Here is a 17,626-nt window from a genome sequence, read left to right on the forward strand (position 1 = left end):
CGGTAAGACATTTGGATAAAACATGTGGATGATATGACCTTGGTTTTCATTGACGTATGAATTAGTGATTAGATTACATTCCACACAAATAGAATTAACCTTTGTGATATGCACAGGATTCTCAGCTACATGAGTCTTTAAAGGTGAGAGCCGTTTTGGTGTAAATCCCAATAAGGGAGCAATGGTATTTGGTTTTTCAAAATGGATTACTTTGTTGCTTTTTATTTCACATTTGAGTGTATTGTTATTAATTCTCAATATCAAACTTGTAGGTTGATCTATATTATGATTTTTTCTAGGCACACCTTTACCAATTGTATTATTTTTTTCTTGACTCTTTCCTTTATTAATTTCTGTATCATCTTTATCTGGTGTTTGATCTACTTTTAATTCCAATTCAGTTATTTTTTCAGTTAAATAATTTGAAAGATCTTCGACTTCATAAGAACCATGTGGAATCGTTATATCGTAACCATCTATATAAAACTTGTTGTTTGTTTGGTCTACATTTGGAATTGTATTGTATGACATGAAATCTATTAAACCTAGTACATACTGTTCATTTTCGTTTAAAATAATTGGTGGGTAAATTTTTGTTGATAACACCGATTCTCTTCCAGATAACACAAAAGTGTACGACATGTTCAAACGATAATCATAGAGTAAATAAAAGAATATTCTTTTAAAAAGGGTATTTATTTAAAAAATCTAAACACAATTGTCCACAATTTACAGTGTTATAAGTTTGATAAATTTTATGATTATAAACAATTTGAGAATAACCATTTGAATTAAAGTATGATATAGCTTCCAACGGTGGTCTCAGATTACCAAAACTATCAAAATATACGACTTTGGATTTATTCTTCTTGTAAGCTGTCCAATGAGTTCCAGGACCGTCTTTATTGTCTAAATTAATAATTCCACTCTCATGTTGCCAAATTTTTTTCGGAAACCCATTTCTCATCATTACACCTCTAAAATGTGGGATTTTCATTAATTTTGCATATTTTTGTAACTCTACATTTGTCAAAGCATGTTTTGGAATTTTTATTTGATCCATTTTCTTATTCATAAAAAAATACCCATTCCACTTTTATATGGTTTCAAGTATAAACCTTTTCCAATTGCCAGTGCTTCCATTTTACGATTATGACGTTGTTTTTCGAGTAAATCTTCTTTAGCTGCTTTTGCTTCGTTAATAGTTTTAACGATAGCTGATGTACCCCCAGCAATAGTGCCCAATGCGCTCAACCCAGCAAATATCGGTATTAGAGGTAATATACCCCCAGTTTTTGGAACTTGGATTACTCGACCACGTGGTTTTTTAATGTTTTTGTAGGATTTCACGATTCGTAATGCTTGTTGAATAGCTTCCCTTAACGTTCTTGGTTTGCTTTCCAATAGTTTCTTTCTAATGTCTCGAATTACTCTCAATAAACTAAATGACTTTTGCTTTGAAATTTTTCTTTTAGAAGATGAGGAGGAGGATGTGACCTTTCTTTTAGTGCTGTTTCTTGTCTTTTTCTTATTACCAACCATCTTGACTGTTTCCAACCAACTACCCATAATACACACAACAACAAGTCTTTATTAAAAAAAAAAAACGACAATAGAAAATGTAGCATATATTAATTATTATTAATTACATAAAATTTTTTTAAAATTACTGTCTTCGAACGTGGTTGATTCCTTCGATTGGAAATGGTAGCGGTCTCCTTCCCAATGGGTAATCGGCATCTCTATGGGGTTCTAAATGGTTAAGCCTCCCTAGTTGTTGTGCTTGAACACCCTCATCTCTTTGCCGATACCTACTAAATTCTCTCGTGAAGAGTCTTGTCCTGGCATTGTCTCTTTGCTTACCATGGAATTCAACAACACAACTCTTAACTCCCATTTCACTGTTATCTTTACTTTTTTTCTCTGTTGAACTGTTAACACACAGCTTATTAACAACGATACAGATCAGACTGAATTAGTTATTGGTATATGTGCGTATATATATAGTATCTACATATTTTTTTTATATTTTTTAATTTAATACAATTTACTTATTATATCTTAACTTTTTTCTTAACTGGATCATCATCATCCTCATCTTCATTGTTTATGTCTCGTTTTCTTTTTTGGGTATTGTTTAATAAGTAATTTAAGTTGATTTTTGCTTTTTTGACACCAACTACATTGTCATCAATTATTTTTCGTTTTTCTCTTCTTTTGGAAAGAAGGTCATCATCATCATCAACAAAATCATCTGTAATGTCCACATCCATATTATTTTCTAATTGTTTTGCTCTTTTATGATTTAAAAGCTTTTGTTGTATTTTTTGTTTATTTTTTTTTACATTTTGTTTGCGTTTACTTGATTTGGAAATAGTTATTCCTTGGAGTAATAAAGTACAATGGTCTATATTTTCAGTTAGTTTTTCTAAATTATTTTTAGCTTTGTTCAATTCTTTATTACAACTTTTTGTTACAGCTTTATATTTAGTAGAACCTAGACCCATACCTAATTTCACTTTTGCTTTCATTGCACCAGCTACACCAAGTGCTGCCAATTTTTCAGAAAATGCTGTATTTTTCGATCGAAACTGTTCAAGAGCTTTTTCACCTAGAATCTTATCAGCCTTATGTCGTTCGGATAGATCTTTATTTTTAGAATATGCAATATCATGTTCACGACACGCCTCGTCTAATCCATTTATTCCCCTATCTCCTCGTGCTAGTCGTTTCTGTAATTTGGTGCCGGGTCCACAAAACCTATAACCTCCAGGGATGTGCATTTCGAAAGGTAATTTATTAATGACAGCGTTTAACATATTGGTAGCGTACTCGTAGACGATTTACAAATTAATACATAGTTATTCTAAATATAAGTCTTTATATATTTTTTCTCTTCTTCAGACAACTGACCTCACATTTCACCAAACATACTACTTGGTATATTTTTAGCACCAGATCTGGATCTCAAATATTCTATGTAGTCACAGTTTATACAATTCCTATTAGATATTTCAGTCTCCCCACCACACTTTGGACATTTATACTTTACTGGTACAGGCATACTTATTTTTGGATAAATAGATGACTTGGGTTATTTTTGTCACCACCAAATTGTCTAAATATACTTTTTAAGTAACAATTTACACAAAGTGTATTTGGAATCTCAGTTTCACCACCACACTTTGTACATTTATATGTCACAGGTACAGGCATATTCAAAGGGCAAAATAAAAATGAGCTTTATGTTATATTTACAGCTATTTTATTATTCTAATTTTTTATCATGCGATTACATTATTTTTTATTGTTGCGGTCTCTGTCTCTTTACATACATTCTACTAGGTATATTTTTAGCACCACTCTCTTCCTTGTACACCTCTTCCAATTCACAATTTATACATAGGTCATTTCGTTCTTCAGTGTCACCCCCACACTTTGGACATTTATGTTTCACAGGAACAGGCATATTTATTGTTCTCACTCACAATTTATTTGTTGTTGTCGTTGATTCTCTGAAAAATGGGATAAACTCTTTCTACAAAGGCACAATCGGGACTAAATTTTTTGTGATCTTCGATTATATTGTCATTTGATTCCCATTTGTAAATCTCTACGCCACACTTGAAACACTTTACTATATCTTCCACTTGGAGAAAGTAAAATCCACAAGCAGCTAACTCTATTTCAGATTTATTCCCCTTCCAATTGTTAAAAGTTGAGAGCCTTGAATAAAACTCGTCTAGCATGTACACCTCAAGACACATCTTGATTACTGACAAAATTTTGCTGGATACATTTATTTAAAATAAATAACTTGTTTCAAAACAAATAAAATTTATAGTATCAATCCAATATTGTTTTATTTACATCTACCCACATATATCATTAATATATATATATATATATATATATATATACACAATAAAGCATTTATGTGATACATAGTTATTTTTCCTTTTCCTACAAGTAAAGATAAGACTAGGCAGGCTAGGCTAGGCAGGCTATACAGATATATCTAAGCATCGTACACAAAAAAAATTTTTGACGCAACAACACCTAAAATATTTCCAAGTCTCAATACAAAATTTATTTTTTCGATCACCCTGTACAAATTTAACGAAAAGAAGAGGAGATGAAGCGATAAGCGATGAGTTTTGCACTCGACATACAAGGTGGTCCGTTCCACTCAAAGACACCCCCTCTGGTCATTGTCGACCGATTCTTTTACTTCTTCAGGACAGGTAAGACAAAGAAGAGACAAGTGTAAAAACATACAGGTAACGTAGGTGACAATTCTTCGGCTGAGAAGAAGAGATCTAGAGATAAGCGACTAGTTCTTACAACCCTCTGGTCATTGTCGATCACTTCTTCGGGAGAGAAGAAGAAGAGATCAAGCGATAAGCGACCAGTTCTTACAACCCTCTGGTCATTGTCGATCACTTCTTGTACTTCTTGTACACCCCCAAGGTCAAATCATGGCATCGATACCTTCGCATCGGAGACCCTGATGGACAGGTTACCAAAGTGATTCAGGACCCCGCTTCCTTATCTACTATAGAGAAAAGTATAGTCTAGAAAAAGATGGTCAAATATGATTACTGATGACCTAAAAGAGAGGCAAATAAGAAACTGAACAGGTTTATATCATTTTATTAGAGTATATAATCATAAAAGTCATTTAGTTCGAAATATTGAAAAATATTCAAAATTTCATGGATAAGAAAATATGAATATTAGGACAAATGAAGAAATAATAAAATGTTATATTTATTAATACAATTACAACAGTATCATCGGTGATTACCAGTTGTTAGAATACAGATAGGTCTTGGACAAGAAGAAGAACAGCACAAGCTTTAGTTAAGCTAATAGCATTTAACAAATAAAATAAAACTAAATTACTAATATTATAAAATTATCTTACCGTTGCCGAATCAGTTAAACTATCGATTATATTAAGACTCAAAGTAACGGGCATTTTCCGTCTTATAAGTGCGTCCAGCCAGGATTGCTGCATCAGTTGTCTGAACTCTTGGTTAAATGGTCCGGTGTAGCCTAAGAAACCTGTTAGTAACACGATATCTCCAACTAGTCGCTCTGTCTCAGCCTTAAACTGAGCTAATTGCTCGGTCCATCTTACTCTTTCGCCAGATAAACCATCTATGAGTGCAGTTGCGGCATCCATTTTGTTCTTCACTTTCATTGCTTCGTCAAAGATTTTCTAGAAATAAAAGATTTCGTATAGTGTCACACAAAAATATATCCAATATATTTGGAAAAAGGAAGTTTTTTTTTTTTCAAACAAAGAATTAGTTTTTAAATACAAAAAAAAATTGAGGAGAAATTTAATACATGAACACTAATGTTAATCTTACTCATACTTAGTTTTGTTAAACTGTCATAAAATAAGTTTCGGACACTTTGGTAATAATTAGACTTCGGCAAATATGCATATTGCATATTTTGCATATTGTGCATATTTTATGCAAATATTTCATATTTTGGCATATTTGTATAAAAGTTTGCATAAAGTGCATAAAAGTTCAGATTTTTATACTGTATTTGAAAATTTTTAAACATACCAATTTATTTCAATTCTTGTATAAAATTTTGTAGTCATTTTAATCAAGAAATGATCTCTACAGGTACAAAACATTTACAATTTCTAAGAAGATCAATTTAAGTAGCCCTCAACATTCTTAGAAAGTCTCGGTCACTGAGGCATTCAGTTATTGGATAATCGCTAAGGGTTCGCTTATTTGCATTTTATGATCTAATCCCCAAATCTATCTACAATTTATTGTATCTTAACAGCAGGTAAACGGCTAATAGTTTTGTTCCTAATTTAGGGATTTTCCAAAATCTCCCAGTTTATTGAATTAGGTACCTAAACATTTCTAATTTGATGCTCAGATTTGTAAATCATTTTTGTTTTGATATTCAAAGCGTAAACACTCGTTGTGCGTAACAAAAAGGAAGATTGTGATTTTATAATGCCTAAAACAACCAGTGCTTCAACTTTTATTAAACCTTATAAAGAGCTGTCTATGGATATGGGAAAAATCTACTGTTCAGTCTGTGGCAAAATTGTAAGTATCTAATATTTTCTATTAAATATCTAATATTTCATACATACAGGGTGTTTCCAAATGACACTTACAACGTTTGACTGTAGATACTTCTCGAAAAATTGAACAAAACGATATAGTTAATGAGGGGTCAAACTTATTTACTTTTCGAGATACAGGGTGTTAAAATTAAAAAAAATTAAATTCTTTTAGTTAATAACAACAATAACTTTAAAACCAATAAACGTATTTACTTGAAATTTAGTACTAGTAGTTGTTTTTAAATGAAAAATAGCTTCCTTTAGTGAGAAAAAATTGTCCATGGTACAATACAATGGTGTGTATTTAGAAAAATTTTTCACCTTTACTTTTTTTTATGAAGTCAGCTATTCTAAAACACAATTATTTTTATTGTAATTGAATTAACAAAAAAAAAACTTTTGTTGAATTTTAAAATAAGTTATATGATGTACTAATGGTTAGTAACAAAAACTAATTTGTGGATTAATACTGCATTTAAAACACTTAGCGAGTGTTTTTTTTCCAATCCAGTTATTTGATTAACCAAAAACACCTTGTATATTTTTATATTTTAAAGGTTGGGTTAAAATAAAGGTTTTTATTTTTATTTATAGATAGCATGTGAGAAGAAATTTCAGATAGACCAACATGTGAGAACTGCTTCACACATTGCAAAAAAAGGAAAAATAGGAGGAAAACATCAAACTTCAATGGCTAAATGTTTCCAATCTACTTAAAAAAAAATTAGATGAGCAAGAAACTTTTAATGAAGACTTGTGTCGCGCATTAGTGTTTGCAAACATACCGCTTTCAAAATTAGCAAATGTAAATTTTAGTTCGTTTCTAAAAAAATATTGCAAACTTAATGTTCCAAGTGATCGGTCTCTAAGAAGAAATAATGTGAACGGGCTATACTCGTCGGTGTTAATTAATATTAAGGAAGAAATTGCAGATAATTATTTTTACATATCTGTAGACGAAACCACTGATTCCTCAGGAAAGTATATTGCTCATTTATTGATTGGTGTTCTTAAAGAAGATACCTTACCAAAATCTCATCTCATTTCATGCCAGCAACTTGAGAAAACAAATGCTTTAACAATTTCGCGTTTTATACAAGAAACATTAGCAACTTTTTTTCTTCCGACAACTATTCCTTCTAATAAATTACTGCTTATTTTATCGGATGCTGCTCCTTATATGGTGAAAGCAGGACAAAATTTAAAAATATTTTTCCCAGATTTAATACATATTACTTGTGTATCGCATGGATTAAACAGAGTTGCAGAGGAAATACGAAAAAAGTTTCCTCTTGTAAATACCATGATATCCAGTGTCAAAAAAGTATTTCTTAAATCTCCTATAAGAATTCAACTTTATAAAGAAATGCTACCTAACATTCCTCTTCCACCACAACCTATTTTAACGCGATAGGGAATATGGTTAGAAGCAGCTAATTTTTATGCAGATCATTTTGTTAAAATAAAGAACATAATTGATACGTTAACAGATGAAAGTTCCCAATCTCTTTTGGATTCTAAACAAACTTTTCAGAGTAACTTGCTTCAACAAGAACTTTCATTTATAAAATCAAATTTTAGTTTTGTTCAAAAACAATTACTCAGTTAGAATCACCAAAACTGTCATTGTTCGAAAGTACAGCATTAATAAAAGAATTTGCGTCATGTTGTCGGAACGTTAGAGGTAATATTGGAAAAGATATTTTAAAAAAATTTGAAGCTACTATGGAAAAAAATAAAGGTTACCATATATTCTTTCTGAAGTAGTCAGTGTTCTAGCTGGACATATTTGGGAAACAATTAATTTAGAACCAAATGTTTTGGTTAGTTTGAAAAATGCTCCCGTTACATCAGTTGATGTTGAACGAAGTTTTTCCATATATAAATATATGTACTCAGACAGAAGCCACAAGTTTTTGTTAGAAAATTTTGAACACCACTTGGTCATTTATTGTTACCATAATTCTAAATAAGTTTATTCATACTTAAAAATGATGTAGTTACTTAAAATAAATGTAAATCTTAATGAATAGTAGGAAATATTTAGTTATGTACACTTTTTTTTTTTAAATAAAATTGTTACTATTTTACGATTTTTTTATTTATTTGTATGCATATTTTGTAAAATATTTGCATATTTTCGGGTAAACACGTGCATATTTATGCGCATATTTTCTACATTTTTATTTGCATATTTGCCGAAGTCTAGTAATAATCAAAATTTAATTAGCACTGCCGAATATTTTAAATATAAGACCAAATATAAGACCATAACTCTTTAAATTCTTGAAGATAGTCCTATCAGGAAAAATGAATCAATCCCTGCCCTCCGCAAATTCCCGGGGTTTCCTTGTAACCTCGGAAACCTTTTTTGGATGGTGCTAGAAAGGTCACCAACGGAGACACTGCGGACGGCAGCCACATGGTTGCTGGAGAGCGAGTCGTGGGTTCGAAACTAGCTTTTGGAACCAGAAATGGGCCCAACGGACGAAATAAGTAAAGATTCGATAAGAGATATTGGAAGAGATACAGAAATAAACAAAAAGATAGATGAGTAAAATTACCAAAGATAAGATAAGATAGGGAACAGGGCGCCACTTAATTTTTTGGGGTTTAAGGAGAAAATTAAGAAACCTTAGAAAAGAAAAGAGATAAGGAAAGATATTTAGGTTCAGAGATCAAACCCAAGAAAAGATATCAACAGTTAATGATGAAATAAATTTGGTCAACACTCATACATAAACAAAAAAATAATTATTCAGGTATTACACTTACTTACCTACGAAACTTAATCAGCCTGATCTTTCTACTGGTCAAAGGTATAGTTATATTTAAAGGTAAAAAGCAAATATTCAGAGTTAGGGTTATATCAGGGAACTTTGTTAGGAGTCGACAAATAAACTACATACATAAAACAATAACAATATATTCAACAACAAAATTGTGACGCTGCTGAATGCAACACAAGTAATAAAAATACACCAACAACCTATGAAATGGTGGTATGCATATAAAAATAAGCAGAAATATAATTAGAAAATACCTTTACAAAGATATAAAATACAATCATGCACAAATAAAGTTTTGGCGTATCTCGAGATATTACAGCAAAAAAAAAAATACAAATTATAACAAACACAAAAGATAACAAAAATTAATAAAATCTAAATTTACAAAAATACAGAAAGGTTACAGAAATGAAAACATAAAAATATAACCAAACCGCACTTGGTTAAGTCGATTAGTTATCTCGCACTATTATTTAATGATAAACTGAGTTGATGGAATTTGGTTCGTAACAAAATATTGACTGTTCTTTAAATTTAATGCAAAATTCAGTAGTTACTCTCAACTACATTTGAAGACATGTATGAATTTTAGATACGTCCAGATAATGGAAGATGATATGATACCACACCATATTACTTGCCCAGATAAGTGAAGAACTCAGAGTATGCTAACTTACGGTAATTCCTGACGACTGTTGCATTAAGTCACTGAAGTTAATACTATACTTGTATTAAACACTGAATTTAATTAACCTTATAGGTGCTTTATGACTATATTTAATCTAATATAGTATAAGATCAAAAAAACTCAAATAAACAAGTGTATACACACTTATACAGAAAATGCACAGATAACGGTACGATAATAGAGATACAGTAAGATCTAGTGCTGACGCAAGGACTGTCCCACCAAAAGTAACTTGGTTCCTCTAAAATTTTACCAAACTACCTTAAAAAAAAAAGAAGAAGGGATATCTCCCACTCAAAAATGATAGGCCAGCCTGTATCTATTTCTAAGAAGATAAGGTTATAACGGCTATCGGAAAGTTCGAGGTAATTTGGCACGTGATAAAATATGAAATCCCGAGATTGGGTCTTTACAGAAAAATTACTATACGAGCCTTCGGAATATTTACAAATCTATCATAAAAGACCCGCCTTCACCGAAAAGCATTAGTTCCTTTCATACTCCAGATTAAGACGGAAAGGATTAAAAACCTTTCGGACGCAGGGAAATTCCGGACATTCAATAAAATTTTGAAGACGGTAAACCGAACATGAGCGTATCATCACGGGGGTAAAAGGAATAAAAATAATTAATATTTCTGATTATATAAAAAAATGTTACATCCTGACCTGGGAAACTAGTACCTTTTTTGGTCCCTTGTCCAGGGTTACGGATGAAGTCCACAACGGCAGCCACGACAGAGAAGCAAAACTTCGGTACGGTGCGGATGGCGTAAGTGGCAACCCTCAACCAGATCTTAATAAGTTTGAGTAATAAATATTATGGATCTGCCTACTATTAACGAATTTGTACCAAATTCATATTTCGCACGAATGATCGAATATCATTGCCTTCTGGTGAGGGTGTTCAGATCATTGACGGGAACTAGAAAATTCCCGTGATGGATAGCCGCAGTCGTTTAAGAGAATGGTCAGTATAAAAAGGTATTAAAAAAATGAGGATTTTCATTTCTAACGATCGTTAAACGCAGATGGGGGCTTTATAGGAGTTGTTGGTTAAAGAAGTTTTAGTGTAATTCATTATTAAACAATTTTTTTTTTAATGTTAAAATACGTTTATTGACGTTTCAATTTCCATTTCCGAAGTGGAAATTGAAACGTCAATAAACGTATTTTAACCTTTAAAAAAAATAAACAATTTTTGTCTAGGTTTTACTTTACAAAAATTATGGCAAGTAGAGATCATTATAAATGTTTCAGTAAGCCTAACACTATTTCTTTTTTATCTAATTTACAACTTGCTAATACGAACCTGTTTAAAAGTCATAGCCTCTTCATATTGCTCTTGGCAACCCCTTACTTCCTCCTCTTTTGCTCTTAACAATTCCATAGCAGCTCCCAACTCTTCTTCGGCTCTTGAGAGTTTGGCCTGCTGAATGGCCAAATTTGCCTATATATATAAAAAAAAACATTATTGTAATTGCTATTTAAATTTAATTACTTTCCAACCTTTAACGGCAGTACTTCTCGATTGACATCGAAAAACGACGCCATTGCCAGAGTCCATGATATCAGACCAGCTACATTACCACAAGCAGTCTTGGCAGCTTCAAACGTATAGATAGGATAGCTAAAATATGGTAGTAACAGATCTACTATCTCTGCGTTGATTGTATCCTTCGGATAATCTTGTAATCTCTTTAAGAAGTTTGCTTCAGCCATTACCTACAAATTACAATTACGTTTCAACCGTAGCATTAGGAATAAATACAGGGTGAGTCATGAGGAACTTTACATACTTCTACCATATGTAGAGTCCCTCAGGGAGCATATCATGTGGCCACTAAAAAATGTCAACTCCTCTTCTTTATTAATTAACAGGGTGATTTGTGTAATTGACCATTTATTTCATTTTACTGTAGTGTTTATACGGCTCATTTGGTTTTTTAATTTTTGCATGATACAGTACACTATTATCAAGCATTCGACTGGTATATCAAGCTAAACCAAAAAATTCCAGGACTGGCTTTGGAAAAATTTATTTAGGGATTCGTATTAAATATTACACCCTGTATATATTTTTTTTAAAATGCAATAAGTGATTTTCAAACTATATAAATAGCCAATGAAAACGACATATGCGACAATGTTGTCGCTCTTTTATTAAATTTTTAGTGAACGATCAAATCTTACCAAAAATAGAACAACTATAAAGAAGTATCAAATTATAAGGTATTAATTTAAACAAATGTTATAAATTTTAAACATTTTAATTAAAATGAGTTCCTACAACATAATCTAATACGTACAAAATTAACATCTTTACTGTCACTTTGTATTATCTCTACGATAGAATCAATTGTTTTTCAATTTTAAATTTTTACTCATAGATCGTATTGGGGCATTATTTTCGATAAATAATAAATTAAATTGATTAAACAGTCAAACCTTTTGTTTGTGTTAGTTTTTGTTGATTGTAAATGATTAAAATTTTATGTCAAATAATAATACATTGCATCAACTGTACTAAATAAAAATAAATCTAAAAAAGTTTAAAATGAAAGTTGGCGTTGATCGTTTAACGTTTCTTGATATTTTATACCCATTGTCATTATTGTCATTATCAATTAATTGTTATTTATGTGTACAAGAATACATATTTCTTCTGTCATATCTACTTTAAGTACATTGTGTTAGTTTTGGTAGAGCTTTTGTTACTTTCGTTCAAAATGCCACATCAGTTTTCGACCACAGAATATGCAGACATAATATTTGTTTATGGATTCTGTAATGGGAATGGTAGGGCTGCTAGTAGAGAATATCGCAGGAGATTTCCTAATCGTCAAACTCCCAGTCATCCAACATTTGGGTCAATTTTTAATTATTTGAGAGAAAATGGCACTTTTCCTAGTGGAACAACAGAGCGACATGTAGATGAAGCGCAGGAAGATGACATTATGGACGCCGTTACTATGAACCCTACAATAAGCACTAAACAAGTAAGTCAAGAACTCAATGTTACTCAATCAAAAGTAAGTAGAGTCTTACAAAAAAATAATCTATACCCATATCACATTCAAATGGTTCAGCGACTACATGCTGGAGATGAGATCGATAGGTTGGAATTTTGTAGATGGATTAACAATAAACGACCAACTCTATACAGGACACTATTTACAGATGAAGCCCAATTTACCAGAGACGGAATAAATAATTCACGAAATTCACATGTGTGGGCAGAAGAAAATCCCCATGCTATTCGAGAACGTCGTTCTCAGTTAAGGTTTTCGGTTAACGTGTGGATTGGTGTCATAAATAACCAATTAGTAGGTCCTCACTTTTTTGATGGTCCTGTAACAGATCAGGTCTATTTGAACTTTCTACAAAATATTTTGCCGAATTTGCTTGCCAACGCGAACGTTGCTATCCGAGGGATGTATTTTCAGCATGATGGGGTGGGGCACCCCCACACTTTTTACTGGCAGTGAGACAACATCTCAATAATGTTTATGGCAACAGGTGGATAGGACGTGCAGGTCCTATTTCGTGGCCTTCAAGATCCCCTGATTTCAATCCCGTTAATTACCATATTTGGGGACGATTGAAGCAACTAGTTTACGCAGTGAATATTAATAACCGACAAAAATTAATTGATAGAATTATACATTGTTGTAATACTATTAGAAACGATCCCCAGAGTATCCGTAATTCAATACGTCAATTAACAATTCGGCAACAAAAATGTGTACAGGCTGCAAGGTTCCATTTCGAAAATCTATTTTGAATTATTTTTATTTTGTTACCATTATTGTATCTTTTCCAGTTCTAATTTATGGGTTTATCATAACTATGTACATATTTTTAGTTTTTTTTTTAAATTGTTCTTCGTTATTGTTAGTAGTTACTGTTTTTTGTTGTGCAGTGACTCAGTTTATCATTTCAATTAAAATGTTTGAAATTTATAACATTTGTTGAAATTAATTACCTTATAATTTGATACTTCATTATGTTTGTTCTATTTTTGGTAAGATTTGATCGTTCACTAAAAATTTAATAAAAGTGCGACAACATTGTCGCATATGTCGTTTTCATTGGCTATTTATATAGTTTGAAAATTACTTATTGCATTTTAAAAAATATATATACACGGTGTAATATTTAATACGAATCCCTAAATTAATTTTTCCAAAGCCAGTCCTGGAATTTTTTAGTTTAGCTAATACCAGTCGAATGCTTGATAGTAGTGTACTGTATCATACAAAAATTAAAAAAATCAAATGAGCCGTATAAACACTACAGTAAAATGAAATAAATGGTCAATTACACAAATCACCCTGTTAATTAATAAAGAAGAGGAGTTGACATTTTTTAGTGGCCACATGATATGCTCCCTGAGGGACTCTACATATGGTAGAAGTATGTAAAGTTCCTCATGACTCACCCTGTATATTAAGAGTAACACAGCGTATGCTATTAAAGATGCGGATTTTTTCAACCCGACAGTCTCTTATCAAGTTAACTGCCAAGATATATTTTTAAATTAGGTCTAGAGACCAACTGAACTTTGGCAATTATTACTGTTAAATATCACTGTTGTAATTTTTTTCAAAAGTAATTAATAACGCAAAAAATGTCAACATTTGACTGCCGGTCTGATAGGCCCGACGCTGCGTAGAAAGAGTTTGAAAGTCACTTCACGCCACGCCGCGCTCTCCGACCTCGTAGGTAGTAGAGAGTTTTGGCACGCCACGCAGAGATTTAGTGTAGCTGGAGTACTTGTCGATACATGTTGAATCGGTCAAATAGTTCAGTGTTTACGGTTACACAATGAGTTTACGAAATAGGTTTATCAAATTATGATTTTGAACAAATACTAAATAATATGTCCGACGAAGATAAACTTAAAAACCAGACTTAAAATAGCTGGAAAAGAAATTATAAAATACAAGTCAATGTTTACAAATAAGAAATAGAATATGGCTATCAGATTGAGGTTAGTTAAATGTTACGTATGGTCACAACTGCTATATGGGGTAGAAGCTTGGACAAGTCTCAAACGAAGAAGTGTTGACGAATTGGAACTTGCAGAATTCTTATAATCACAACTAAAATACGAAAAACATCATAATATCTGGGCATATACTTCGGAATGAATACTCTCTGCTATAAGTCATCATGCAAGGAAGAGTAGACGGAAGAAAAGTTTTGAGAAGAAAGAAGAAATCTTGGCTGAGGATTATCAGAGATTGGACTAACCTCAGTGTTCTTAACAGTACGATGTAGTCACTTCTGGCTTGAAAAGCGATAAAAAATTTTTAAACTGAAGTATTTCTAGGCCTAAATGTCTCTCCTAAATATGGTTAATTTCATAATAACGTTGCTAAAACTCCTTTAACTCTTATTTAAGTTTTTAATCAAACAGTGATGTTTTGTGACATCTTCAAGCATGCTGGTTATATTGATTTTAATAACTCTGAACATTCTATTGACATAAAACTTCTTTGTGTTACTGATAAGATAATATAACAAGTTTTAAAAGCATATGCTCTCGTTTATATTCCGCAAGATTTATTATGTGTTTATTATTACAACATTAAACTTACCTTGAGAGATTCAGACCACGATGGTACCAAGAAATTTCGTTCTGGATCTGGTTTGACCGGTTCTAACTTTCTTTTGAAATAAATAAGGACACAATCCATAATAAGCAAAATTAAATACGGGGGTTTTCCTAGTTTTCTTACTGTAGCAATATCGGCAGCTTTGATTGTCTAAAGGTTAAGTCAAAGCTATTGGTTAGTAATGGTCTCAATGGGAAGAATCTTGTTAATAAACTGAGCAATAATTGAACACACGTATATAAGTAACCTTTAACCCTTTAACGCTTATTGGTTACGTTACTGAATGCACATATTTTTTTCTTATAATAAAAACGTTTTGTATACAGAAGACTCTTTTGTACTAAAAATATGTCTTTATTTTTTGATAATATGATAAAATAGAGAGGCTAATAATTTATGCCACCTAACGTTCCTGACCACGACCAACACTCGTAAATAGTGACTAAAAATGTGAACACAAATAAATATATACACAAATAAAAAAAGCATTAATTGTAAACTTACTTAGAACGCTAAAATTTTAATAAAAAGAATATTCTAATTCAAACAAAATTTCAAAACAAAAAAATCTAATTAAAAAAAGGTCCAAAACACTCTATACAAAGGGTGAATCTGAATTATGTATAGAGGATCTTTTACTGGTAATAGGCGACAATGAAGGCGACTTTATTTAGTAACAAAGCAATTACTCAATACACAAACTACAACCAGTAGGCGATTGGAATGCCAAAAATACTCTATGGGGATCACGACTAATTACAACGAAAGGTAGAAGTCTACATCGATCACTACAAAAAAAGAGTTCATTCTTCTTATCCAAAGAAAAAAGAAGAGCGCGTGCAAAATAGCCTAGTTCTCGAAATCCACTGGATAAGACACAGTTCAATGGATACCAGTTAACGTCAGCGCTAAATAAATCTCGTAATGATACCTTAAATTTTTATATTCACATTCTCTCTCCAGATAACCACTCTATATGGAGAGCTACTAAAAAATTTAAGAAACTGACACTACCAATTTAAGAAACTGAAACTAATAATCTAGATGCACACTGCCAAGTATCACCTTTAATAAAAGCATTCTTCCCATTCGAGGTTTGCAGAATAATAATGAATACCAACTCTCACAAAGTCCCAGGATACGATTTAATCGATGGGAAAATCCTAAAACATCTACCCAGGAAAGCAGTTCTCATGCTTACTAGTATCTACAATATTCCAATCCATTGGAAATATGCTCATATTCTAATGATTAAAAAGCCAGGCAAATTGGCGACACAACCTTCTTTCTATCGCCCGATAAGCTTGTTATGCTTAATGTTCAAGATATTTGAAAGAATCCTGCTAAATAAAATAAGCAAAACTAAGCGAAAAATATTCAACAATCCAACAGTGTCATAGAGTAGCAAATAAAATCAAGAAAAGTTTGGAAGAAAATACTATGTGTGCCTCAGTATTTCTCGATATTCAGCAGGATTTTGATAAAGTCTGGCACAACGGTTTGCTATATAAATAAAAATCTTTACTTCCTAGCAATCTGTATTTTATCCTGAAGTCCTATATTAACCAACTTTCATTTTAAGTAAAAATCAATATTGATTTCTCAACCTATCACTCAATCCAATCCGGAGTTCCTTGGTCCTCGGTCCCTTCCTGTACCTAATCGTTAATTCTGACATACCTACTACAGGTGACGTCACAGTGGCGACTTTTGCCGATAATACAGCCGTTTTAGTTTCAAAAAAAGACCCAGACATAGCATCTGAAACGCTGCAAAATTGTTTGCATACATTAGAGAATGGGGAGACAAACTGGAAAATTAAAATCAATAACGAAAAATCAGTCCAAATCACATTTACAACAGGAAGACGTACAAGTTGGTCTAAACAACGCTCCCACTCCTGCTAGAGACGTGAAATATCTTGGGCTGCATTTGGACCGAAAGCTCACCTGGAAGCAACACATTAACGCCAAAAAAACTCAGCTAAGTATAAAATTAAAACAAAATGAATTAAAATAAATGAATTGGTTACTTGAAAAAAGTCACAACTGTCATTGAAGAACAAACATTAAGTATTACTTTACAGTAACCAATATGGACTTACAGCGTAAAACTCTGGGGCTATAGAATGCTTTCAAACACAAATTTTGTAGTCCTTCCAATCAAAAATACTGCGTATGATAGCTTTTCCAATTAGTATGTCAGGAATGCAACCATCCACAATGACCTAGGAATACCAACCGTAAAAGATATCGTCACTTTAACCCAACAAGGCCAAAATTCGTAATTCAAAGCACCACAGTCAAATTATCACTGAAATATCAGCTATAAATGGAGGAACGAAGACTAAAGATGACTTGGCCAGAAGACCTGGATACATAGGTTACAAATTAAGTCAATATTGTCATCACATTGAC

General features: G+C 32.0%; 1 protein-coding gene across 1 annotated transcript in view; it reads right to left on the minus strand.

Annotated features, from left to right (window-relative positions):
• Positions 1 to 17,626, minus strand: part of kl-3 (dynein heavy chain 8, axonemal kl-3) — a 177,806-nt gene that overhangs the window by 53,773 nt on the left and 106,407 nt on the right. The window contains exons 50-53 of the mRNA XM_072539810.1: positions 15,192 to 15,359; positions 11,098 to 11,313; positions 10,901 to 11,038; positions 4,928 to 5,224 (exon numbers count right to left, since the gene is read on the minus strand). Of these exons, the coding sequence (XP_072395911.1) occupies positions 4,928 to 5,224; positions 10,901 to 11,038; positions 11,098 to 11,313; positions 15,192 to 15,359 (819 nt within the window). The remainder of the gene's footprint in view (positions 1 to 4,927; positions 5,225 to 10,900; positions 11,039 to 11,097; positions 11,314 to 15,191; positions 15,360 to 17,626) is intronic.

Source organism: Diabrotica undecimpunctata, chromosome 8, assembly GCF_040954645.1.
Source record: "Diabrotica undecimpunctata isolate CICGRU chromosome 8, icDiaUnde3, whole genome shotgun sequence".
NCBI lineage: Eukaryota > Metazoa > Arthropoda > Insecta > Coleoptera > Chrysomelidae > Diabrotica > Diabrotica undecimpunctata.